A 25414-nucleotide genomic window follows, 5' to 3' on the forward strand; every position below is an offset into this window, starting at 1 on the left:
CCCTGGCCCCCTCCTGCCCCAGCCTGCCCTGTGTACCTGGGGCTGACAGCCTGCAGATGCCACCACCAATGAACCATTCCCAACAAGGGCTTCCATTCCCTGTGGGGACATCCAGGGGCCCCAAGACTGCAGTTCATTTGGCTACTTCGACTCTGAGATAATAGTCTAAGAAATACTACAGAGAGCCCCTGCACCCAGTTCCCCTAGTGGCAACATCTTACAAATATCGTGGCAACATCTTACAAATATCTTGTCAACGTCATAGCCTTATGTCAAGTCAGGACCTGTCCTTCACCAGAGGGTCCCTCCTGTCCTCTTTTACGGCCACACCTATTCCCTTTCCACTTCCATCTCCTCCCTAACCCCTGGCAACCTCTAACTACAGTTGTTATTTAAAGAACGTAATATAAATGAAATCACACAGTGGTGACCTTTGAGGTTGGGGTGAGGCTGCGGTGGGAGGGGGTTCCTCCTCTTGAGCCAGCAGCTTCTCCCACACCCTTAGCACCCAATGCCACCCTCAGCAGCCACTGCTGTCCTTGGGCAGCAGGCAAGACAGGGTGACACCCACTGCACACGGTAGGGGGTAGGGAGAGGTTGGGGGGACATGTGATACGTCTCCTCGAGGGAGAGGTGCTGTGCTGACATGGGGTGGTTCAGCCTAGGTGCTCCCACTTGGGGGCTCCATGGACAGGGACGATCCACCCACCCCACTGCAGATTCTTCCACCAGGACAAGCCAGGGCCCCAGATTCACAATTCTCACTTCCCCAGGATGCTGTGTCTCTCAAACACATGGCCATGATCTCAAATGTGTGGGTCCTGGAAGTGTGGGCCCCATGGACACAGTTTTAAAAGATTATTCTTTGGGTGAGGGGTAAAGAGACAAAGAGGAGACTAAAAAACGATGAAAAGGAGGAGGAGGAAGGAAAGAGGAGGGAGGATGAGGGGAGAGGTGGGGAGGGGCTGGGTGGTAGCCTGAAGCACCTGCAGGGGCCTTTCCCACCATCCTCTTACTCCCTCTCCCTGGCCCCCAACCCAGCCAACCTTGCCAGCAGCTCCCACGTCCAGAGGCTAAGGCCCACCCCCAACATCACAGGGCGCCTCAGGCAGTGGATGGGACCACCCACCACCCCTTGGGTCCTGTGGACACCACATTGTGGCTTCTTCAGAGGAAGTCCTGGAAACCAGAACCACAACCCTGCATCGCCCTTTCTAGATGGTTCAGCTGTTCCTTCTGCTCATCCCTCTGCATTTGGACAACATTTAGGCCGTGAATATGAAATGTAGTGATTTACTTAGACAGGTATACTTTCTGCTCATAAAACCTGCATGTCTAAAAATTTGTAAAGACAGTAAGTCTGTAAAACAAGGTACTCATCAGGTGATATGAACTAATGGGATTAACCCCATCCAGTCTCTCCTCTCCTGCACCTCTGGGTGGGGCAGTGCATCCACAGGGTACTGATGAGTGTTTTCCCCATCAAGGGGCGGAAGACTTTGTGGATAGAAGGAGTTGAGTTCCCATGGAAGCCATAGGCACCTGGGGGTGACGACCAAAACGGTATGAGGTCTGTGGATTTCCTAGGCAGGGACACAGTGTCATGGCCTGGGGTGGAGGGCCATGGGCTGGCCTCCCACTCTACCTCCAGAAGTTTCTGTAGATCATGACATCCAGGTGACTGGCCACATAAGAGGACTCCAAACACTTTGGGGTGTTCGGAGGTTCTCAGCAGGCTTCGGGGCTGAAATGTGTGGTTCCTATTGGACAAGAGGCACTGGGAGAGGGGAGAGCATGTTGGGGCATCTCCAAGTGTAGAGACCGAACATGGTTCTTAGACCCACCCTCCACTCAGCTCTCCCACCCCTGCTCAGAGAATTCTCAGAAAGTCCAGTTTCACTTAAACTTCCAGATGTTTCCATGGAAAGTGGAAGTGACCAGTTCATTGAAATAAACACCCTAAATGCCAGGTAACTTTGGCTGAGATTGGATGTTACAACCTAGGAAATGGCCTTTTCCGTGATGGAGGAAGAGACACACTGGCCTTCACTGAGTGGCACCAAGTGGATGGTCTTCCAGGATCTTCATGGTCCCTGACATTGCTCAGGACAAATGGACTGTCCTCAACCTTGGAGACCGAGGCTGAGTTACCCTACAACCCATCTTTTCCAACATCAGGCTAAAAATTCACACAGTTAATGTTCTCTTAAAAAACACACACAAAGGGTGTTTCTGTCTTAAATTATGTCAAGTTGAGTTTTATTTAACTGTCATCTATTTGTAGCAGCCAGAAGCAATGATTAAATGGGTTAGCATTCATTAAGCTGGAACACTGCCAAGACTCAGGAACTCTTTGCTGGCTGGCGTACAGGCAGGATTCACTAGCCTAAGGACACATGGCCTCTTCCAGATGGGGCTCCTCATCGTGGGGTAAAATTGCAACATTACTCTAAGAGCTCCTAGGTCAAGGGGTTGACAGCAAGGGGAAGGGGAGGCAACAAGACTGTTCCAAGGAGCCAAAACAGCAGCACATTCCTGTCTCCCACAGGATAAACACAGTGGGTGTGGCCTCCCTGCTGACGGTTTTGACTTTCCTTTGGAAGGCAGGGCAGGACCTGAGCATAGGCCCCACCACATCTGTGATATAGGGAACCAAGAGGGCAGCCACGCCCCACGTGGGAGACGTGTATGCTGCAGGGCAACACAAACATGTACATGTGTGTACACACACACATGCACATATAGTCATGCATACACGTCCATATACATGTACACATAAATATATGTGATAACTTAGACATAAACACTTATACACATGCATATACACATACAGACAGCACATTATACACACACATTTATAAATACACACGCTGCATGTTCATGCAGGCATACACATGTATATACTCACACACATGCATTTATGCATGAGTAGACACATGCTTACACATGCATACTCACATATATATACACTAATGTGCATACACATCCACTGTGTGTGCATGTGTGCACATTCTAACACGTGTGTGCATGCTTGTGCATGATGCACGAAGTCGTATAGGCACATGCGCAGAAGTACATGCGTGCATGCTTGCATGTACATGCATACACACCCACAAATAACCTATACACGTGTACATGTGCACACACATATCTTCATGCACTCCTATAGCACTCTCTCACCCATGTGTGCACTTGCATATGTGCACACATGTACTCATGTATATGTGCATACATCCATGTGCTGCTTACATGCTCACACATGCATGTGTGCATGCATGTGTGCAGCCATGGGTGGGGTGCTCAGCACTTTAGGTCTCCGTTTACAGAGGCTGTGGACTGGGCACCGATCAACTGCTGGTTTTCTCCCCTCTGGCAGTAGTTCCTGATGAGCTTGTAGATGGCAAAGCAGGGAATAGTGAGGCAGGGCACACCAGCAACGATGACTACCACACCATACACCCAGTCTGGGTATGGGACCTTCTGAGATTTGGGAAATTCCTCCTAGGAAGAGAGCAACCACAGGGTGAGAAGGCACAAAGACAGCCAGTGAGGGTCTTCTTTGGGTGCAGAGTGCCCCTTCTCCCCAAGATTCTCACTTCCTGGACCTCACACATCTCCTCACAGGAGATATGATTCTCTGCCTTCTCAACCTCCTCTGCCCCACATGCTTCCCTGCTTCTTCTGCCTCCCACACCTTCCCCAACTGCCCCTGCCCCTCAGGTAATCCCCACCTCCTCTGCCCCCCACATGCCTCCTAACAGGGACATGACCCACAACCCCCACCCAGCGGCCCCTTTATGCTCACATAAGAAGGGTCCCAGACACTGTATATCAGCTCCTCATTGACGCTGACCACGAAGAAGAACAAGAAGATGACCAGCATGAGCAGTGGGCTGACCACTCTCCATGTGATTTGCCAGAAGATGTTGGGCTTGTGGCCAATCATAAACTCAATGTCCTTGTTGAACCTGGAAGCAGAGGCCAAAAGGGAGCCATCAGTGGGTGGACATCGGGGGTCTGTAATCCCAACAAAGCAGAGGATGGGCTAGCCTCTCCACATCGGACACACAGTTGCCATCCTAAATTGCCACATCCAGCTTTTCTCTCATCACAGTTGTAGCCATCCTTCTGGACAAAGACTTGCCTCCCCTGGGAAGCCTCTGGGCACAGTGGTAGCCTCTCTGGAGGCCCCTGGAGACCATGCTACAGAGCAAACAATAGCCTGGTGCTCCAACTTGTGAGCCTTCCCTGGGCAGTCACTTATGCAAATAGAGGTCAATGCCTCTGGGGGAATAGAGAAGGGAAGCCTCAGTCTCCTTGGCAGGGCAATGGCCCTGACCTTGGAGACCTCACTGTCTCCTAAGCATCCTGTGCTGTACTCCTTTCTGCACAAAGGAGTTTATTATCTGTAGAAATCAGAACAGAGTGCGCAGAATGTAAACATGAACTGTCCGGGACCACAGATGATGTGTAGGACACTTCTAGAAAAGTACAGCTGCCTGGCCTTGTACCCAGCAGGGCCTGGGAGCATGGTGACAAGTCTCTTATGCTTGGGGCCACTCCTGGCTCTCCAAGTCCCACTCATGTGGCCTCCTTAAGATAGCGTTGCACAGGACCCCCAGCAGCAAGTGTCTGGCTTCAAACTGCCTTGGGCCATTCACAGATGAATGTGCACCCATTAAGAGAATCATACCTGCTTCACATCTAGCAGCAGGCACACAGCAGCCCTCAAGGCTTCCTCCCAAACTGGTGCTGATGTTAGGGCACAGTGAGTCCTCCTACATCTCCTCAGTCTCTCCACAGCTACCACCCTGGCTGTTTGCATTGTGGCTAAGATAGGCCACCTGCACGTGTGCCCTCACCCACACATGTCTTGATGATGCAGAACAGGACTCTTAAAGTGGGATTCGCTCCCCTGCCAATGGCTTATGCATGTCATGTTTACAGACACCGACTTCTAAAGTTGCGGTGTGTTCAGCTCCTGTCAAAGACATGGTGCTGTTTTCCGGGTCTTCCGATCTATGGTAATGCGGTGATGCCCTGAACATTTGACCAAGGGGATGACTGAGAGGGCCACACAGCTGCCTCCTTTGTCTGAGTCTCTGCCTGGCTTCACAGCCCTCTCTCCCCACAGAGAGGCCCAGAGCACACCCACCACAGGGGCTTCTCTGGTCATGGACCCCCAATTAACATAAATCACCCAGCTTTCTCCTCCTGGGAGGCCCCCTTACCCACAGCTAATGTCTTTATCCTGTCAATCCCTTGCTCTCAACTCCCCTGCCTGCTCCCCAGCCCCTGGGGGCTGCTTCTGGCCCCCACAGGACATGAAGCACCCTTCTGCATTTTCTTGTCTCGCCTGCCAAGGGCTTCTGGTGTACAAGTGCTTCACTTCCGTGCCATGTCACCGTTTCTCTACCTGATTATTTGTCTTTTGACTTTGCTTATGACACTTTGGTTATACATGTTTTTAAATCACATGGTCAGATCAGAGACACTTGTGTTTTCATTTGTGACTACATAGTCTCCTACTATCTGTGCTTATCTTTCTACACTAGGTCTGGAAGCATCTGGAAGCTGGAGGGGGTGTGGTTTTGACTCCTCTGGATGGATATCCATCTGGGATCCATCTCTTTCCCACACTCACCCATCCAGGTGCCAGACCTGTGCCCACACCACACTGGCCTTTCAGGCCTGTGTCCTGTGCACTTGTCTTCCACCTGGGACTGGACACGGTGCACTTGTCCCAGGATGGGAGTTTCCTTGAGATAGCCACACACTTCAGCCTCCCTCTCACCTGTCCACGCCATACACGTAGACCACGGCAAACATCTCGCAGAAGGCGATAACAAGCAGGGGGATAGAGCCAGCGTAGCCATCCAACAGGGAGAGCCAGTACTGGCCGGAGTTCAACGTGAAGATGAAGGCGATGAGATATGACCCCAAGCAGATGAGGCCTGGGGACAGAGAACAGCCACTGTGGACAGAGCTCCCCAGCTGTCCCTCTGCCATGGTTCCCAAGGCCTGCCCTTGCCACCTGCACACCCGGCCCTGGCCTGTGTACCTGTAAGCACCTCCTTAGGCCACTTTTCAGGGATGACTTTGAGGTCCTGCAGGGGCACAACCACACCTTCCATGTTCCCAAACATGGAGGACAGGCCCAGGCAGAAGAGCATGATGAAGAAGAGCACAGACCACAGTGGGGACACCGGCATCTTGGTGATGGCCTCCGTGAAGACAATGAACGCCAGCCCTGTGCCCTCCACACCCTGCATGGATTTGCAGATGGGTCATGAACACACGGCACACACTCCCCAAGTCCCCTGGGCCTCAGTCATGTCCCTCATCGTCCCTGTTAACCAGCGACCGGCTCTCCCCACTCCACACCCACACTGCGCAGGTATCAGCTCCTATGAGCCATCTTGTGAAATAACCAGTTATGATCTCTTTGGCCCAACTGTTCTCAAAAGTTGAACTGTATTTTATGAACAGGACAAGGATCACATTGTTCAGCAGCTGTCAGGGCCCCAAGCTGCCTGGACAGACAGGTGTGCAGACTGGATACCACCCCCGCCCACCGAGGATTCCTGAGATGCACCCTGCATGGCCAGGTTCATAGCCTTGAATGACTTTAACAGGGCCTGAGAGAGTCTCCTAAATAGCTTCCCTGATTGTGTGGCCCCTTGGTTGGTTAGAACCAGTTAGAGCAGGCCACAGGGCAGCATCCAAGAGATGGGTTCTCATGGCGTAAGCACCAGGACAGGAGGGTCAGAGTCAGGGAGGCATGTGAGGATGCAGACAGGCCCATGGGAACTGGGCTCCTGGGGGAGTTCGGCATCCCTCAAGGGTGTCTTTCCCTCCCCTGCCTTGTGCTACTCCAAAAAGACTCACCTCTGAGAGTAAAGAGTTCATGTCACAGGTCTGGAACTTCAGCTGGGCAAAGGCCTCGGGGTAAGTGGCATTGTACCACTGCTGCACTTGCTCAAAGTTCTCCTGGGTGACACTGCCTTCAAGCAGGTCGAACCCATTGATGAGTGTCAGGATATTCCTGGAAAGAGAGTGAGGCTGATACCAGCCCTGGGCGGTGCAGGCCCGGCAGGCTCCCTGGAGGTGGACATGGGCCAGGAGGAGCACTCACTGGTTGAAGCAGTCATCAAAACGCTCTGTGGCGCGGAAGCCAATGATGGAGTAGACCACGGTGGCTGCATAGATGGAGGTGAAGCCGTTGATGACAGACACAATCACTGAGTCCTTCTCACAGTTGTTGCTGCAGATGAGAGCAGCATCAAGTCACTGCAGGCTGGGGATGCCATGTCCACCTACCCAGCCTCATCAGCACAGACAAGGAGTCTGGCCTGAGCCTGAGCTGCTGGGATGCAGTGGGAAAAGGGATGCAGCCCACCCACCTGTCCTTCCTGACTATACCCAGCAAGAGGTGACCAGAGGGCCATCCCCATACAGACAGTGGTCCCTCGCTCCTGCTCTTCTTACCACTTTGCAGTACCACCTGCACTGCAACTTGATGGCCCAGAGACCCCTGAGAGCCAAGGGGACCTCTAAAGCAGTCTTCAAGCCTCAAAGCTGGGGTGGGAGTACCTTGTGTGCCAATTCTTGCTTGGCCAGCAGCTGCTCTGGGCCCAGAAGGTGAGCACTCAGCCTCATGCCATCAGGACAGGCCAGGGCCTCACAGCCCATACCCCAAAGGCTCTGAGAAAGTAACTTGGGCCATGCCCCTATACTTACCCCTCCATGCCCCTCCCCTACTCCCTCCCATGTCCCCTATTTCTACCCCACTGTACCCCCTCCCACCCTCCCCTGGTTCTCCAGGTCCTGTCTCCACCCAGCTGAGGGTTCCCCATCATCAGCTAAGTGTGTCCAGAATTCAACCCCTGACCTCCCCAACCTGACCCAGCAGCTCTCCCACTGGCCGCATTACTAAAGCTAACACCGTCCTACCAGATGCTTCCAACAGAAGCCTAGTCCCCTAGTTCTCAGGGAAATACAAATCAAACTGCAGTGAGACCCCACATCCCACCCGCCAGGATGCCCAGAATTAAAAAGTCAGATAATAACAAAGGTCAGCATAGATGTGGAGAGGTCGGGCCTCACCACTGCCCTGCCTGGTCCCACCCTCTTGGACCACTCTCTGTGGCCAGCAGCCAGTCGGCATCCCACTCACTCACTCCCTATCTAACTCTTTGCTTACATCACACCTGTGGGTAAGCCCACCCTGACCAAGGACCCCAGCTTGCCCCATGTCCCCCCCCACCAGGACCCCTCCTCCTGCTCATTCCATTTGTCTCTCTGCTGGGCCACAGCCACAGGTCTTAGGGGGAAAGAGACTCATGCAGCAGGCAGGGCACCAGGTAGGCCCTCCATAAATGTGTGTGGCGATGAAGTGCTGAGAATTGCATTCCTCTGAAGATCCCTAGGGGCCCTTTCTGTGTAAGCGTTGCTCTGGGGTGGACTGTCGTGGTCGAGCATCTGGGGTCCCGGATGCTGAGGGGCAACCAGAGAGTGGGTGTGGGGGATGGAGGGGAGCATCCCAGGGCTCACCATCCTGGGGACCAAGGCACCATGGGGAGGATGGGCATAAACGGGCCTCACTTGTGTGTGAAAATTTCTCAGGTCCTAAGCCTGCCTCCCCAGCGTGGAGCTCCATAGATCCCATGATCTGCTGGGGCACCGAAGCAAACCCAGCCCAGAACCCCTGTCCACACTCACTGGACAGAGTTGTAGCTGGAGAAGGAGATGAGGCCCCCGAAGGCTAACGAGAAGGAGTAGAAGACCTGGGCCCCTGCATCCAGCCAAGTCACCGGGTTGGCCAGCTCCGTGATCTGTAGCCAAACAGAGACCCTCAGCCAGGCACCCCAAGGATGAAGAGTCACAGGAAAGCAGGGGGTATTGGCACAAGGGAGAGGTGTGAGCCTGGAGGCTGGTAGCCGCTGAGGCCGCAGGGAAGGTGGCCAGGACAGACAACACCGCTTCAAGGTGGTAGCTGATGACTTGAAGGTGGCTGCCATCAATTCACACAGAGTCTCCCTCGAGCTCACAGGCAGCCCCTCACACACAGGTCCAGCACGCACACAACGAGGGGGCTTGAGACTGGCAGGGGATGGTCTCAGGTGGGGAGGTCTGTCCCCCAGGGTGGCCTCTCCCACAGGAGCTTGAGCTCTGGGGTGGACGGCAGGATACTCACATTGGGCGTGAAGAGGAAGATGATACCATTGGTGGCTCCCTTCAGTGTCAGGCCTCGAATCAGGAAGATGGTCAGGACAACATAAGGCAGCGTCGAGGTGATGTACACAGCCTGGGGATGGGGCAGAAGTGGGATGAAGGGGAAGACAGGGCTCACAAAGAGAAAGGGATGGGTGTGCAGGAACCCCAACTCCATTCCTTCAGGTTCCCCTGTGCCCCCAGCTCCCAGAGCAGGGCGAAGAGGCGTTTCCTACTGCTATGTTTGTACCGAAGGCTGTTCAGCTCCTCCCAATCAGAGAGCTACTGTGGGTTACTCTTGCTGCAGCTTTTTAAGCACAGGTTTGAGAACTGTCTGGGCCAGCACCACATCCCCTCCCCAACAGACAGACATGGGGCAGTGACCCTCAGAGCTGGTGAAGGGGCAGCCAGCTCCTGCTTGTCCCCGTGAGCTCCTGAAATGCAGCCCACACCTTGCCAGTGGTCTCGATGCCGCGGATGGTGCACACATAGAGGACACTCCAGGCACAGGTCAGGCAGAGTAGGACCCACCACTGCACAGAGCCAGAGTCGCTGATGGAGGTGGAGATGTTGAGGGTATCTCGGTACCAGTAGTAGTCCACAGCTGAGCTGCGGGCGCACTCCTCCACGTAGCCTGCAAGGGGCACTCACATGGTCAGCATGGGTCATAGAGAGGGAACCAAAGAGGGGGATGCGGAACACAGCAGTGCCACAGGAAACCAGGCTATGCTCCCCATTCACTGACACCAGGGACATAGTTTGCACAGATATGCATGTGCATACCCACGTGTGCACACGCACATGAGCATACCTGCATGTGTTTGTACATGCGCACATGTGTGCATACTCACAGGGCGCATATGCACGTATGGGCATGCCTGAATGAACGCATGTACATGTGTGCACACAGAAGAGTGAGCATATCAGACATGCATGCAAACACACACACCCATGTACTGGCCACTCCCTGCCTACTGTACTCATGTTTACAAATCAGGTATTTTGCATCCTGATGCAGGTGTGTGCAGGCTGCTGAGCTGAGCACATGGCCTGTGGCCCCCTGGAAGAAAGACCCAGTGGTGAGGGGCAGGAGACCGCAGAGAGGAAGACCCTAGGGAATGCGGTGGGAAGGGACAGTGGAGGAACCGGCCACCACTCTGGGTGAGGTCAGGGAGCAGTGGGTCTCTACAATGCCCAAGGGCATCCTCCCACCTTTCCTTCATTCTGACCTTGGCTGGCACCACTCTTCTGGGGGTGGAAGTACCTTTTTAAAGGGCTTTTCTCCTGAACAGTGATTTTCTGTAATTCCCTGTTGCAGTAAATGTGCTCGGTTTTTTGCCAAACCTGCATAACCCTTTGAATTTGGGGAAATCAGAGTGTGACTATTCATGGACTCTGCATATTCAAAGATGCACAAGGCTCTCGAACAATAAGCCATCCTGACTCCCAACCCTTCTTTACCCGGGACTCACCTGTTCGGTTGTCATTGAGCGGGCATGAGCTCCAAGGCAGGGGTTCCTGGAAGGAGTTGAAGAAGTACCACATGACCCAGGCGATGATAGTGTTGTAGTAGAGGCCCACCATGAAGGACACGAACATGGATGCAATCCCTGGGGAGCAATTGACACTGCTTGGGACACCACTGGAGGGTGGAACACTGTTAGCAGGAGGGGACAGTGTTGGGGGAGCCTCCTCGAGGACTAAGAGTGAGTAGACTCAGGGTTCCAGGGAACAGGAGGGTGGCTGAGCTCTGCTATGGGAAACAGTGGGGGACTTAACTCTCATCGCATCTACACACCCCCAGGCCCTGAGCACCCAAGGACTCAGAATAACCTCTGTTGCCCACCTGGTCTCTATCAGCCAAGAGTTGCCCCAGTCTGGACCCTGTCGGCTACACTTCTGTGAGATGCCAAGGAAGGGTTTGCAGAGGACTGGGAGCAGTGAGCCCCACTGCAAACAGAGGCGAAAGGGGAGAAGAAAGAAGTGTGTTTGCCACCCACACCGGACTCAGGCAGGAGTCCCACCAACAGGGCCCCGACACGCACCTACGCCCTTCAGGGCTGGGTGGATGGAGCTCCAGGTGCCCACACTGCCCTTGCGCAGTCGCTGCCCGATGGCGAACTCCAGATGCAGCAAGGGGACGCCCTCCACGATCAGCAGGATGAGGAACGGGATCATGAATGCCCCTAGTGGGGAAAAGGCAGCAGTGTGTCAGTCAACAGCAGCCGGGAGGCAAAAGGCCCCCTCTGAGCACACAGGCTTTGGTGGGAAGTACCTGCAGAATTTGCTCACAAATGCAAGCTTAGGACACCATCATCAACAACACATCACTCATGACACCATTGAGACTATTTTATGGGGGATGCTTCATGCCACCTCATGAGAGTGGCCAGCTTGCCTGCTGTGCCCCCAAGACCATGCTTGTCCTACAGGGTGAGTGCATGGCAGCTCCTGGGGAATTAATGAAGGTGTTTGTGTGCTGGTAAGAGCACAGGGAGGTCACAGACTGTGGTGAGGCCCCTGTGGGGCTCGATATCTAACAAGGCAGGCATGGACAGCATGTGGAACCTTCACTCAAAGGTGATGGCATTTGCTGCTCTTGTTGTGTTTATGCAAGCAGACAGGATAAATTAAAATTGGGCTTAATGCAGTCCCTTTAATGACAAGGAGGGTAATCTTAAGGAGAAAAATCGCGATTCAAGGAAAACCACAATGCTCAGTGGTAGACTATAAAGTAGTGCAGCTAACTGTCTTTAAAGTTTATTTTCTTTTAAAGTTTGTTTTCATCCCTGGCTGCTGTGGCTCAGTGGATTGAGCATTGGCCTGCAAGCCAAGTGTCACTGGTTCGATTCCCAGTCAGGGCACATTTGTAGGTTGCACGTCAGGTCCCCAGTTGGGGGCACAAGTGAGAGACAACCGCACAGTGATGTTTCTCTCCCTCTCTTTCTCCTTTCCCCTCTCTCTAAAAATAAATAAATGAACAAACAGATTAATTAATTAATTAAAAATAAAATAAAGTTTGTTTTCATTTGAAAGTTAAACTAGGTCTGTGACATCATCAGAGATGCTTAATTTACAGGCAAGAAGAAGAAGAAGAAGAAAAAAGAGGTGATGGCTAGCTCACTGTGACAATGAGATGAAAAGCAGACAGCAGTGGTGACCCCCTGGCTGGATCTCCCATGGGAAGGGAGTGGGGAGCTGCCCTGGGTAGGATACTTGTGGGGCTGCAGGCTCATGGCAAGGACTATTCCCTGGGACATGGTGTCAGTAAATGTGGAGTTAAAATAAGTAAAGAGTTGCCTCTCAAATGTTTTCTCAGGAGCTTGATGTGAAAATCTTTTGGGAAAAGCTACCAGGAAGAAAACAAGTCTATGGTTCCCAAATGTCCTTTGATCCCATCCCTACCGCATGATGTCACTTTTTCCCACAGACCCTGCTGCCCTTCCATCTCCATCAGAAAACGCCTATTCATCCTTGAAAACTCTACGTGGCTAGCCCCTCCTCCAGGAAGCCTCTGCTGCCTGCCTGTGCTCCTGGCAACCCTCCCTCCTACAAGTTCCTCCAGCTGTAACACCGTGTCTGACAGGCCTCCTCAGTAGGTGCCTGTGGTCAGTGCTCTCGCACACCCGACAAACGCACATACGGAGACAGAGATGCAGCGGGACCAGGCGAGGTATAAAGGTCCTGCAGGAGAAAGAGATGCTCGCGTGTAAATGCGGCTTGCTTGCTTTCTCTCTGAGAATTCAAGAAGCAGGGAGTGGAGGGGAGAGGAGCTGTGGGCTTGGGAGGGGCCACTGCTATCTTCAAGGGCAGGGTCTAAGCCTTCTCCACATCTCTCTCTCCTGCAGGTGATGTCTGTGGCACAGAGTAAAAGCTGGAGGAATATTTGCTGCCTAGATGGGTGCAGGGCCAGGACCAGGAGAGGACAGCAGTCCTGGGGCCAGGCTGGCAAGGCACATAGAGAGCCTTGTAGTGAACAGACAGCATGGTCCTCAGGGGGCGCTGCCCTCTGGGACTCCCCCACCCCATACAGCATTCCTCCTATGTGCACTGTCGCTGAGAAGGGGTGAGGGAAATGCCATGTGTCAGGAGGGTGGCAGCACCGTGCGTAGAATGGAGGGTGCATTCACATGAAGAACTGAACTCATCTGTCCGTGGCCCACATGGGGTGGGGTGAGTCCTGACTCTGACCAAGTTTTCCTGGTTTCAACTTCCTGTGCGCCCCCGATTCTTGGTCTGCAAAGCTCGACAGAATAGCTAGCTTTGTGGTACAGTCCTCAGATCAGAACTCTCCATCACCCTCCATTTCACAGGTGGGGACCCCAAGGCCCTGAAGGTGCGCAGGCTAGAGGAGCAGGGCCAGGACACGCACTCTGATATCAACTCCACTCAGAGCGGACTTTTGAAACTTTTGAAATACGCTTCTTCTGAAAAAGGACCCGTGAGGCTGCCTGCCTCAAGACCCACACAGTAGCCCTGGGTCCCTAAGCCTCTCGCTGTTCCCCGAAGGGTGTATGAAAAGGGCTGCTCACCCTTTGCCTGGGGTCACTCCTGCAGACTCAGCCCAGAATGACCCATCTGACTATACCTTGTTGCTTGCTGACGGCAGACACACAGGACCAAAAAAGAGAGACCTAACTAAGGGGGGACAGCTGAGGTGATGCAGGCAGAGGTCACAGCCCACCTGGTGCCCCACTTACCTGCCCCTTTGGTCACAGACATGCCCCCATCAGAGATCCAGAAGGTAGGGCCTCCTCGTGACAACTCGTTTCAGTGTCACGCAGCGCACAAGGGGCTTTGTATGTGCCCATGCACTCACACCGCCACCTCCCCGCTCACTAAACATGACAAAATTCTGCGGGCCCTGATTGATGCTGTGGGGGTCAGGATCTTCTCTGTGGTTTTCTCTACTTTCCTGCATTCTATTTTTTTCATAATATAAAGTTAAATATATCCCTGGCTGGTGTGGTATGAGCACTGGCCTGCGAACTGAAAGAGTCACAGGTTCAATTCCTGGTCAGGGCACATGCCTGGGTTGTAGGCCAGGTCCCCAGTTGGGGGTCTGCAAAAGGCAACTGATTGATGTATTGCTCACACATCAATGTTTCTCTCCCTTTCTTTCTCCCTCCCTTCCCCTCTCTAAAAATAAGTAAATAAAATAAAATAAAATAAAATATAAAGTCAATGAAGGTTTGTTTTACTTTTCAAATTACCCAACGCTCCTGGAAGTAATTGAAGACAAACTGAGTTTTCACCAAACCAGGATTGATCCCCAGAGCCCTCCGATCTGTCATTGTCCCTCCAAGTTACACAACCACGCCCTGCCCTAGAGCTGGGACTACAGGGGTGGGAAATGTCAGCCCTAAGGAGTTACCTGCCCACCTTGTCATTGTCCTCAGCAGTTTTCTCCTGCAGTTGGCCCCTTATCACTGTCTCAGCAATGGTCCCTGGGCCTAGGGGGGTTATCACTGTCCTCAGTGAATGTCCCCTGGGCTTGGAGGACTAGGTACCTGCTCCTGACCAGAGCTGGAGAACAGTGAGAGGCTGTCCAGGTGGGAGAGTGCACAGAGGAGGGACGAGGCATGACCTGGAGTGGACAGAGGTAAGCTACCAGGACGGTCCCAAGGATGTGAGAGACTGGCAGCTGGACCTCCCCACGGGCTTCCCTGAGCTGACAGAGCTAGGACACCTGGCTTTGCTGTCTGCTTTTCATCCAGAGATGATGTGGGATGTCTCCCTCTCACCCACTGTGTTTGGAGGCAATGTCTCCCCACTGATTCTTGGACTTATGGGGAGTGTGTATTGCACCCCTCAAAACCCCATTTCCCACGGGTGAACTCTTCTCAGTCCCAGTAACCCACATGTTGCTTTGGTCCATTCCCTTTGGAACTAAGTAAATGCTGAAGGTGTTGCCAGAACCCTGGCCCTAGGGCATCCCCAGTGGGGGTCCAGGAGATGACAGGGACCTTTCAGAGGGAAGGGGCAGCCTGGCCTCTGGGACTGTCTGAAACTCCACTGCTGGGGGACCTCATGGGCTCCCAGGGGGTTCCCTTCACCCCTCTATGCCACAGAGGTGACTGTGACAGGACCACCTGGAAAGCACAGGCTAGACCCAAGGCATCAAGACAGACTCTCCCAGACATTTGGAAGCTTCAGTCTTTGGTCATGGAAGTGGGGGGTGGGTCACAAAGGTGACCTGCAAACAGCCCCATCTGATTTCTTTTCCGTCACAAAGCCTAGTGAGATCTTGCAGGTTCTTCAGAGTACGAACAAACTCACATCCCCCGAGAGTACTTGTGCTTTCAAAGGAGGTTATTTCAAAGCCCATAAAACCAGGAGCATCCTCAGAGCATCCAACCAGCTCTGCAGAGATTGTCTCTCCAGAGAGTGAGTGCAGCACCTACCCAGATCTTCTCCCAAGTGACAAACACACCTCTGTTCCCCTTCCCAATGCTGAGCTCCTGGCTGCCGTCTCCCTCCCGGGGCTGGGGGCCCAGAGGAGACAGAAGCCACAGATGCATGGAGGTTGATGCGACTATGGGTATGATCTCCATGCCTCCAGCCTGTAGACACTGGGAGGGTGGGTAGAAGGACAACCATGGAGACTGAGACTAAGAAACCCCAGGGGGGTCTCTGCAGCTGGGGAAGAAGGAGTGGCCATGGCCCAGGAGAAGGAGACCCCCTGGGCTATGGGTAAGGTCCCCAGAGGCCTCTGGAGGCAGCAAGACAGGTTGAGGCCAGCGTTATACGGGGGATGCGGCCTTCCCACCTCTGGCCCAGGTGCACACTGGTCAAGAGCCTTCCTGCCTGTTCCTCTGTGGGTCACCCACTCTGGGCCCAGCTCCCTCCTCTGTCCCTCAGGGAATGTGGAGTCCACCTATGGGGTTAGAACTTGGCCCAATGCCCATATGGTTTTTGAAAGGGGGACTGGCTTTACAGCCCCTCATGCCTGCACCTTTCCCACCCAGAGGAGCATCTGGTCCCTCTCTGTCCCCCACTCCCAGATCAGATCTGTTCACAGCCCCTTGCCCTCCAAACTTCTCCCTTCTGTGAACGGGGTGCTGGGATCCCAGAGGACATCAATGCTGTTTGCCCTCGACCCGCAGCCCGCCCTCCTGCCCAGCCTACCTCCGCCATGGCTCTGGCACAAGTACGGGAAGCGCCACACGTTGCCCAGGCCCACACAGAAGCCCACGCAGGTGAGCATGTACTGGGCCTTGTTGTCCCACTTGGGCCGAGAGCCGGCCTCCTCCTTCTCCATGACCTCCAGTGCCTCCAGGGAGGGGATTCGGTCCTCCAGGCCCGGGTTGGGCAGTACAAGCCTCACCATGGTGGTCACGGGAAGATCCCTCTCAGCAAGACAGTCCAGGAGCTGGAGGGCAAGTGGACAAAGCCAGAGCCCCAGTACTTTATAGGGAACCTTTGGCACCTCACCCCAAGCACCTAGGCTGAAAGGAAGCGTCAGCAGATCTGAAGGGCGAGTCCACAGGACTGTTAATGCCTTATCTGCGAGGCCGGAGGTGCTGGCCGACCCTTTGAGGCTCTCAGCTGGCACTGGCCAGCCCCTCCCCCTGCGCAAACACAGAAGTCACCAGCACAGATGAGCCGCCCCCACACCCACATGCGCTGAGACAGCCAGACTCCCACGGGGCTCTTCTGGCCGCTCCCTCTGGAAGCTTCACAGAGGAAGCCTGGAGGGGCAGGAGCTGGACTTGGACCCACATTCCTGGAGCCCCAGCCCCGCAGCTCTCAGAGCCCTGAGGCCCTTTCCTAGGCTGTGAAACACATTGTACATCCAACTCCATGGGGGATTTCCTGGGAAAAAATTCAGAAATGGCGCTTAGCAGACTGAAGGCCAGGTGCCCTGAGCAGACAGGATCTCAGAATGCTCGTGACAAAGATGAAGGAGGCTGCAGCCAAGGATCTGACTCAGGCAAGGTCTGGGGTCACTTGGGACCTTTTGCACAGCCCTGGATGGGGGTCAGGGTGGAGGGCTAAAGAGGCGGATGGCTCTGTGATGATGCCATGAGCTCCTGGGGCAGCCAGAGCAGCCTCTGTGGTCTGAGCATTCCGAGATACAAGGCCAGATTCTGGGTGCAGGCACATGTGAGAGGGGGAGATAGAGGGAGGGAGGGAGGGGGAGAGAGAGAGACGGAAATGCTGAGTGGGAGGGAGAGTAGGGAGTTCTCACAACCTGGTGAGGGCATGGCACCCCCTTTCCTTTCTGCTCAGAACCCTCCAACTGCTTTTCCAAGGGGAAAGGCCCAGGGGGTCTACAGTGTCCCATTCAACCTGCCAGGACCCATAACCCTCATTTGGTGGCCCCTCCTTGCACCTCAGGCCCACGCCTGCTCCCCTTGCCTGGAGCCGTCTTCCCACGGTGTCCACCAGCCCCACCTCCCACCTTGACGTCATGTCATAGACACCGCTGATCCTGCTTTTCCTTCAGACAGGCTGTGCAGGTGGTTTAGTTACTTGGCTAATTGCTTATGGTCTCTCTTTCTCATGGGGATGTGAGAACCACAGCGGAGTCTTCGCTTCCTGTTTGTTCACTGATAATGCCCCTCAGACAGCATCTGATGCCTCAGAAACACACAGTTGATGTGGACTTGGTGACAGTTCCTGTAGCTGGAGATTGGTTGTGCCGTCCCTGGGTGACAAGTCCAGGAAGGCAGGGAACAGACCCCTTTGTCCTGAGGAGAAGACACTATTCCATGACGTGATTGGGCCAGACCACCAGCTAGACCTGGGCCAGAATAGAGACAGCCTCCCAAAACCCCCTCAAAGACTAATAGCAATCGAGGCTTTCCTTCTGTCCTGAGACACTCCAAATACTGGTTCCTGGAACGGGCTGTGGTCCTGACCTGGTCATGTATGAAAGGAATTGTCCCGTATCTGGAATGGGTCACATACTCCTATCCTGTCCACCCTACCCTCTTCTTTATAATTCTTTGGCATGTGCCAAGTGGTGTAGAGGATGACCACCTAAGACATGCCTCCTATGTAAGTTTCCCTTAATAAACTCTGTTAGTTACCAAACTGGAGCTGTATGTAGGGTAAATTGTGAAAAGTTACATTTGTCCATGATAAAGACACAGAGTCTGTCTGATGATGAGGATCTTCTCAGAAGGGCACATTCATCTGATGACACCCACCCACATCCTCCTCTTCCCACAGGCCTGAGGCCAACTCCTCTCACCCTCATCATCCTATCCTATCTCTTCAGCCATGGCTGCCATCACAACATTTTATTGCAAAAAAAGAAAAGACTTGATAAAGAAAACTGGACTAACAGCTGTCTCATTGTTCTGTAGTTTTATAAATATGTACGCACATGTGTGTGCAGGGCCCTGGGGTAACATGTCACAGCAACTTGTTCCACTGCTTCGGGACAGCAGCATCCAGCGTGTGCCAGTATCATGAAAACCACTGTGAAGTCTGTTCTTGTGTCAGGCTCACTCATGTTGGTATCCCCAGTGGAACCACTTTGTCCTCAGTGCGCACATGCCCAACCTGAAAGGATGCTGCCATGGCCTGCAGGAGGGGTTGAGCCAGTTACCCAGTATCCCTGGGGAGACCCCACACCTTCACCAGCTCAATGTCTTTGCCTATTTTACATTGTGGCCTTTGTGTCAGTGCTCAATAATCGCCTTGCGGGGCTTTTGTTGTTATTGTTGTTGGGTTTTACTGTTGTTGTTTTTTAAGATTTTATTTATTACTTTTAGAGAGAGGAAAAGAGAGGGAAAAAGACAGGGAGAGAAACATCAATCAGTTGCCTCTCGCACAACCCCAACTGGAGACCTGGCCTGCAACCCAGGCATGTGTCCTGACAGGGAACCAAACGAGCAACCTTTCAGTTCACAGGCCAGTGCTCAGTCCACTGAGCCACACCAGCCAGGACTGTCTTGTGGTTTTTAACTTGCATTTCCCTGATGACCCGTGCCACGGAGCTTCCTCCATGAACTGACCAGCCATTACGATCCTCCCATTTAAATGTCCTTTTCTATTGGGATACTGGCCCTTTCTATTAATTTTCAGGACACTTTACTATATTCTGGAATACAGTGCTTCAGAAACACCTTTCACCACTCAGCCACATGCCTTCCCAACTTCTCAACAGTGTTGTTAGTGAACATAAGCTCTCATTATACTGGTGCCCAATCACTGATTCATTTAAAAAAAATCTTTGCCTACCTCAAGGTCATGAAGATAACCTTGTAGGTTTTACTTCAGAAGCTTTATGATCAGCCATAGACAGTTCAATCAACGATCCACTTGGAATTCTTTGGAACTGGTTTTCATGTGTCATGTGAGGTAGCAGTCAGGATTCCTTTTTTTTATATCCAAATGATCCAACACTTTTTATTTAAAATATCATCCTATCTCCCTCTTTCTGCAAAATTGCTTTTGTCATGGATCTATTGTTCGAATCTGTATGGTCTGTTTCTTCACTTTCTACTCCGTTCATTGCTCTTTGTGCCCTCTTTTTTCTGTGGGCACACAGTCTTCATCCCTGTGGCTTTAGGCCAGGTCTTTATAGCTGATGTTCTTACGACTGCGTTCTCCTTCAAGAATGTAAATGTTTTAGAATAAGCTTATGTGTTCACAGAAAATCTGTTGGGATTTTGATTAAAGTGCATTAAATCTACAGATTTATAGATTAATTTAAATGTAATCTTAACAATATTGTTTTTCAAACCACAAACAAATGTGTTCCTCCATTAATGCATGCCTTCTTTTATCAATAATGTTTTGTAGGTTTTTTGCATGCAGGTCTTGGAGATCTTTCATTAGATTTCTTCTTAGGTATTTGGTTATTTTTAATGAGATTATGAATGGTATTATTTTTTTTTAAATATCTACCTTCTAATTGTGTACTGCTAGTATATAAAACAATATAATTTATTTTTGTATATAGAGTTTATATTAAAATCTCTTCTAAACAGTTTTAAACCATTGACTTTTAAATAATTTTTGATACAAAAATTATGCCAACTGAAAATGAGTTTTTTTTAAAAAGTATATTCTATTGATTATGCTATTACAGTTGTCTCAATTCTTCCCCCTTTGTCTACCTCCACCTGATATCCCCCTTCCCTCCAGCAACTCCCCTCCTTAGTTCATGTCCATGGGCCATGGATATAAGTTCTTTGGCATCTCCATTTTCTATATTATTCTTAACATCCCCCTGTCTATTTTGTACCTACCAATTATGCTTCCTAATCCCTGTACCTTTTCCCCCATTCACCCCCTTCCCCCTCTTTGCTGATAGCCCTCCAAATGATCTCGATATCTATGATTCTGTTCCTGTTCTGGTTGTTTGCTTAGTTTGCTTTTGTTTTTTAGATTCAGTTGTTGATATTGTGAGTTCATTGTCATTTTAATGTTCATAGTTTTGATCTTTTTCTTTTTCTTAAATAAGACCCTTTAACATTTCATATAATAATGGCCTGGTGATGATGAACTCCTTCAGCTTTACCTTGTCTGGGAAGCACTTCAGCTGCCCTTACATTCTAAATGATAGCTTTGCTAGATAGAGTAATCTTCATTGTAGGTTCTTGCTTTTTAGCACTTTGAATACTTCTTGCCAGTCCCTTCTTGCCTGCAAAGTTTCTTTTGAGAAATCAGCTGATAGTCTTATTGGAACTCCTTTGTAGGTAAATATCTGCTTTTCTCTTGCTTCTTTTAAGATTCTCTCTTTATCTTGAAACTTTGGCATTTTAATTATAATGTGTCTTGGTGTGGTCCTCTTTGGGTCTAGCTTGTTTGGGACTCTGTGCTTCCCAGACTTGTATGTCTATTTCCTTTGCCAAATTAGGGAAGTTTTCCTTCATTATTTTTTCAAATAAGTTTTCAATTTCTTGCTCCTCCTCTTCTCCTTCTGGCACCCCTATGATTTGAATGTTGGCATTTTTGGAGATCTCCCAGTGTCTTCTTATTCCCTCCTACTGTTTTTTGTTTGTTTGTTTGTTTGTTTGTTGAATTCTTATTTTTTCATTCTGTTCTAGGAATTTGCATATGTTCTAGGACTGTGCATTGAATGTTTATTTCTTCCTTATGTTCCAAATTGTTGATTTAAACTCTGACTTCTTTCCTTTCACTGTTGGTTCCCTGTGGATGTTCTTTTATTTTACTTAGTGTAGCCTTCTTCACTTATGCATTCACCATACTCAATGAGTTCTCTGAGCATCCTTATCACCAGCATTTTGAACTCTGCATCTGATAGGCTGGCTATCTCCCTTTTGTTGAGTTCTTTTTCTGGGGTTTTGTTCTTTTATTTGGACCATATTTCTTTGTCTCCTCAATGTGGCAGCCTCCCTCTGTTTATTTCTGTGTATTAGGTAGAGCTATTTTGACTCCTTGTCTTAGGGTGCCTGTTAAGTTGCGCAGGGTGGAACCTTAGGTATTCACCAGGGCAGGGCAACCTGCTTCACCACTTTGTGGCCTTTATGTGGGGGAGGGGTCAAAGAGGGGACAATTTCACTGCCTGGTTGCTGGAGGCTTGTTTGGTACTTTCCTTGTTTCCAGTCACTTCACGCCCTTCCTGTATGCAACTGGTACCCTTCTAGTTGTAGCTCTGGTGGTGGTTTCCAGAATAGGTGAATTTGCATATGTTCTAGGACTGTGCAGGCCCTATAATCTGACTCTCCTGAGAGACCAGCAGTTTCTCCCACCATCCCAACCCCTACTGGTTTTTACAGCCAGAAGCCATGAGGCTTTATTTTCCCAGCACTGGAACCCTGGGCCATGCAGTCTAGCCCGGGGCTGGGACTGCTTGCCCCCAAGGTATCCTCCCTGATTTATATCCACCACACAGAAATGTGAAACCACCCATTGCACTGGCCACTTTGCCACTGCCTCCTGCTGTGTCCCCGCCACCACACTGCATCCTTTCCACCCCATCTCTGCCCCTCCTACCCATCCAGATGAATATGGTTTCTTTAAATCTTTGGTTGTCAGACTCCATATAGTTCAATTTTCTAGCAGTTCTGGATGCTTTTTGTTTTGAAAGTTAGTTGTGATACTCTTTATGGTCATGCAAGGAGGCGAAGCATGTCTACCTATGCTTCCATCTTGACTAGAAGTCTGAAAATGACAGTTTTATTTCATTCATCCTCACCCTTTTACCTATTATTGAAGGGTTAAGAAGAAGCTTAGAGAACTGAAGTAAATCTGCACATGGGTTACTTCAGAACAAGGAACTGCAAATGGTTCCTTAGCAGCAGTAAGCAGGAGGAACATGTAATGTACTGGATGTACTTAAGATATAGCCAGGAACAGCTGCTGGGAAAGGCATTGTCTATTCTTTAATGCAGAAAATGACAAATTGAGATGTCAAGTTAAACTATAATCATTAGTGCGTAAGCATTTGTAGTTGATTGTTAAAGTGCTCAATAAAAGCTATGATGAGAATTCAGTGGGTTGCTACTTGCCTGAGCAAGCTGTAGCCCTGTGCTCATCTTTTAAGCATTCTGTCTGCTGATCTCATCTCTGCGACCCCGTTCACCAGAGATCATGCAACAGGTGGTGCCCAAACAGGGACTTGAACGTGAATATTGGGAACGGACAGAACCGAAAGGGACTTGGTTGCGCGGAGGTACGCAAAACTTTTGGGAATATTCGAGTAGAGTCATGGGAAACTTCCCGTTATTATTAGATCAGTACGTTGCAATTCTGAAGGCTCTGCTTCACAGCTCAGAAGTGCAAGTTAAGGAGCAGATACTCAGGAATTTATTACAGCAAGTAGCAAAACATTGTTATTGGTTTACTCCTAAGAAACGTAACCAACTGAATCATAAGGTTTGGAAGCAGATAGGGAAAGCTCTCAGACATGCTCATCAGAGAGGGCATCCTTTATCTGTAGAGACTTGGGCTGCTTTTAACTTAGTTACTTTAGCTTTGCAGCCTTTCCAATCAGATTTGGAGAAGGTTGAGTCTGAAGGAAATGGTGTTCAAATACCATCTAGGGTGTATTACAATCCACCACTTCTAAAGGCAAATAAAGGGGAAAAATCAAAACCAACAAAAGAACCCACTTCCCATGAAAGAATGGGGTCAGCGTTATCTAAGGAACAAGAAATTTACTTTAGGTTATTACAGCAACTAATAAAAGGAACTAGATGCCAGATTAAGGAAAGGCACCTAATTAATTTATTGCATACTGCCGTGGCTCAAAGCACTGTGGTCTCAGAAAAACAAAGGGAAATTAAGAAAAATAACTCAAAATTAAAAGGTGCCATAGCCACAATAAAAGTAGAAAAGGGGGAGGAAAGGGGGAATATGTGGAGCGCTGCCAAACAATCGGCTCTGCAGACCCTTTCCCTCTGGAATGCTGAAAAGCCACAATGTCTCTTGCAGCCTCTGCCGGCTGACACAGGCCCACCGACTGATCCAAACCTTGACAGAAAAACTGTAAAAATGTTTTTCCTTCAGTTGCCTTAAAACCAAGGTTCTATTTAGTAAAATAATATATTGTGGTATATTACTCAAATATTCAACTAATATTCAAAAATTCATGTCTTTTAATGCTAAGAACTGAATTTTTGTCAGTCTATATTAATATTATATATCTTTTATTATCACTTTAAGTAAATAGTCAAATATCATTTCATAACATATATTCCTTGGTTGGCAAAATTTCCAAGATTTAAAATTTTAAAGATTTCCTTATAGTCTTGGGGTATTTCAAAGGGCCCTTGAAATAGCTCAAGGATTTATTATTTTCTTCTTACCAAAAAGAAGAAAACTCTAGACCAATCAGGCTTAATACATTTTAAAATACTTGGAAAGCTTTGTCAAATAAGGAAATTTTACAAAAGTCTCCAAAAGTCTACGAATGTCTAATTATCTATAATAACTATTTTAAAATATTATATCAAAAAATCGCATATATTATAAAACATCTAACCATACAAATCTTTAGAGCAATAACTAAATTCTAAACCTAGAAGTTACTAAGTCCTAAAAACAATAGGGTAATTAATCCTCTATTCAAACCCATACAGAAAATGACAGGGTGCCTAAAAGAAAAAGAAAAAAGGTAACACTTATAAATTCCAGCCATTTTTCAGCTGCAGCCTGTCATCTCAACCATTTCTCTCTAGCCCCTGCCCTGGAGAAAGGCCATTCTAGAACAAAAACTCTTAAAAATCACCTTCGTAACAAAAAGCTAGCCAAATATTTATTTTAAAATTACAAAAATAAATAAATAAATAAATAGGCCAAATAAATCAATTAAAAAACTTAGAAAAACTCAAAAACAATTAGCTAATACCTTTGCTCATTTACAGCAATCTATAGCCCAGGCAGGCTTACAAATAACCCTGGAAAAAGTCCAGGAGTACCAGCCTTGGCAGTATTTAGGTTTCACCTTATTTAATAAAACAATACGACCTCAAGCGGTAAAAATTATTCCTTCTACCCCATTAACCCTTAATAATCTTCAACAATTATTAGAAGTTATTAATTAAATATGACCTAGTTTAAGCATAGCTACTCAATAGCTTACCCACCTTTTTAACACCCTTAAAGGAGACCCAAATTTAAATTAATCTCTTACGTTGTCTCCTCAGGCTTTAAAAGAACTTAATATTATAAATCAGCATATTTAAACAAAACAAATAGAAAAAATTAACCCTTCCTACCCAATTAGGCTTTTTTGCTTTCCTACATTGCGTTCCCCTACAGAACTTCTAGGACAGCTACAGCCTCAACTCACTATAATTGAATGGTTATTTCTCTCTCACCAACCACAGAAAACTATAACTACTTATATTTCTGCCCTTTGTCAGTTAATAATCAAGGGGCGAGAGAGAGTTCAGCAATTATTTGGCTATGACCCAGAGGTTATTCATTCACCTCTAACTCAAATATATTTACAACAGCTTTTGAGTCAATCTCTAGATTTCCAATATGCTATAGCTAATTATGTTAAAAAGCTTGAAATTAATCTTCCTTCAAATAAACTTTTACAAAATATACCTCAATTAAATTTACATGTTAAAAGTAAAATTAGTCCTACCCCAATATCTGAAGCAAAAGCTATTTTTATAAATGAATCAAGAAAAACTAGAAAAGCAGCCATTACATGAAAAGAAGGACAAAGTTAGAAAGACTGTATAACTCACACTCATACACCCAGAGAGCTGAACTCTCTGGAGCCATTATGGCCCTCCAACAATGGCCAAATAAACCTTTAAAT

General features: G+C 49.5%; 1 protein-coding gene across 1 annotated transcript; it reads right to left on the reverse strand.

Moving 5' to 3' along the window:
- Positions 1–2229: 2229 nt before the first annotated feature.
- On the reverse strand, positions 2230–16706 carry SLC6A19 (solute carrier family 6 member 19). The gene is made up of 12 exons (XM_090276254.1): positions 16342–16706; positions 11259–11399; positions 10686–10823; positions 9666–9847; positions 9197–9307; positions 8722–8834; positions 7136–7264; positions 6889–7045; positions 6062–6266; positions 5795–5954; positions 3806–3968; positions 2230–3501 (listed from the first exon to the last, which is right to left on the reverse strand). Exons 1-12 carry the CDS (start codon positions 16541–16543, stop codon positions 3301–3303), a joined length of 1902 nt encoding a protein of 633 aa, XP_090132380.1. The 5' UTR covers positions 16544–16706; the 3' UTR covers positions 2230–3300.
- Positions 16707–25414: the final 8708 nt, after the last annotated feature.

This window comes from Furipterus horrens, unplaced genomic scaffold (assembly GCF_987537825.1).
Source record: "Furipterus horrens unplaced genomic scaffold, mFurHor1.1.pri manual_scaffold_5, whole genome shotgun sequence".
Lineage (NCBI taxonomy): Eukaryota > Metazoa > Chordata > Mammalia > Chiroptera > Furipteridae > Furipterus > Furipterus horrens.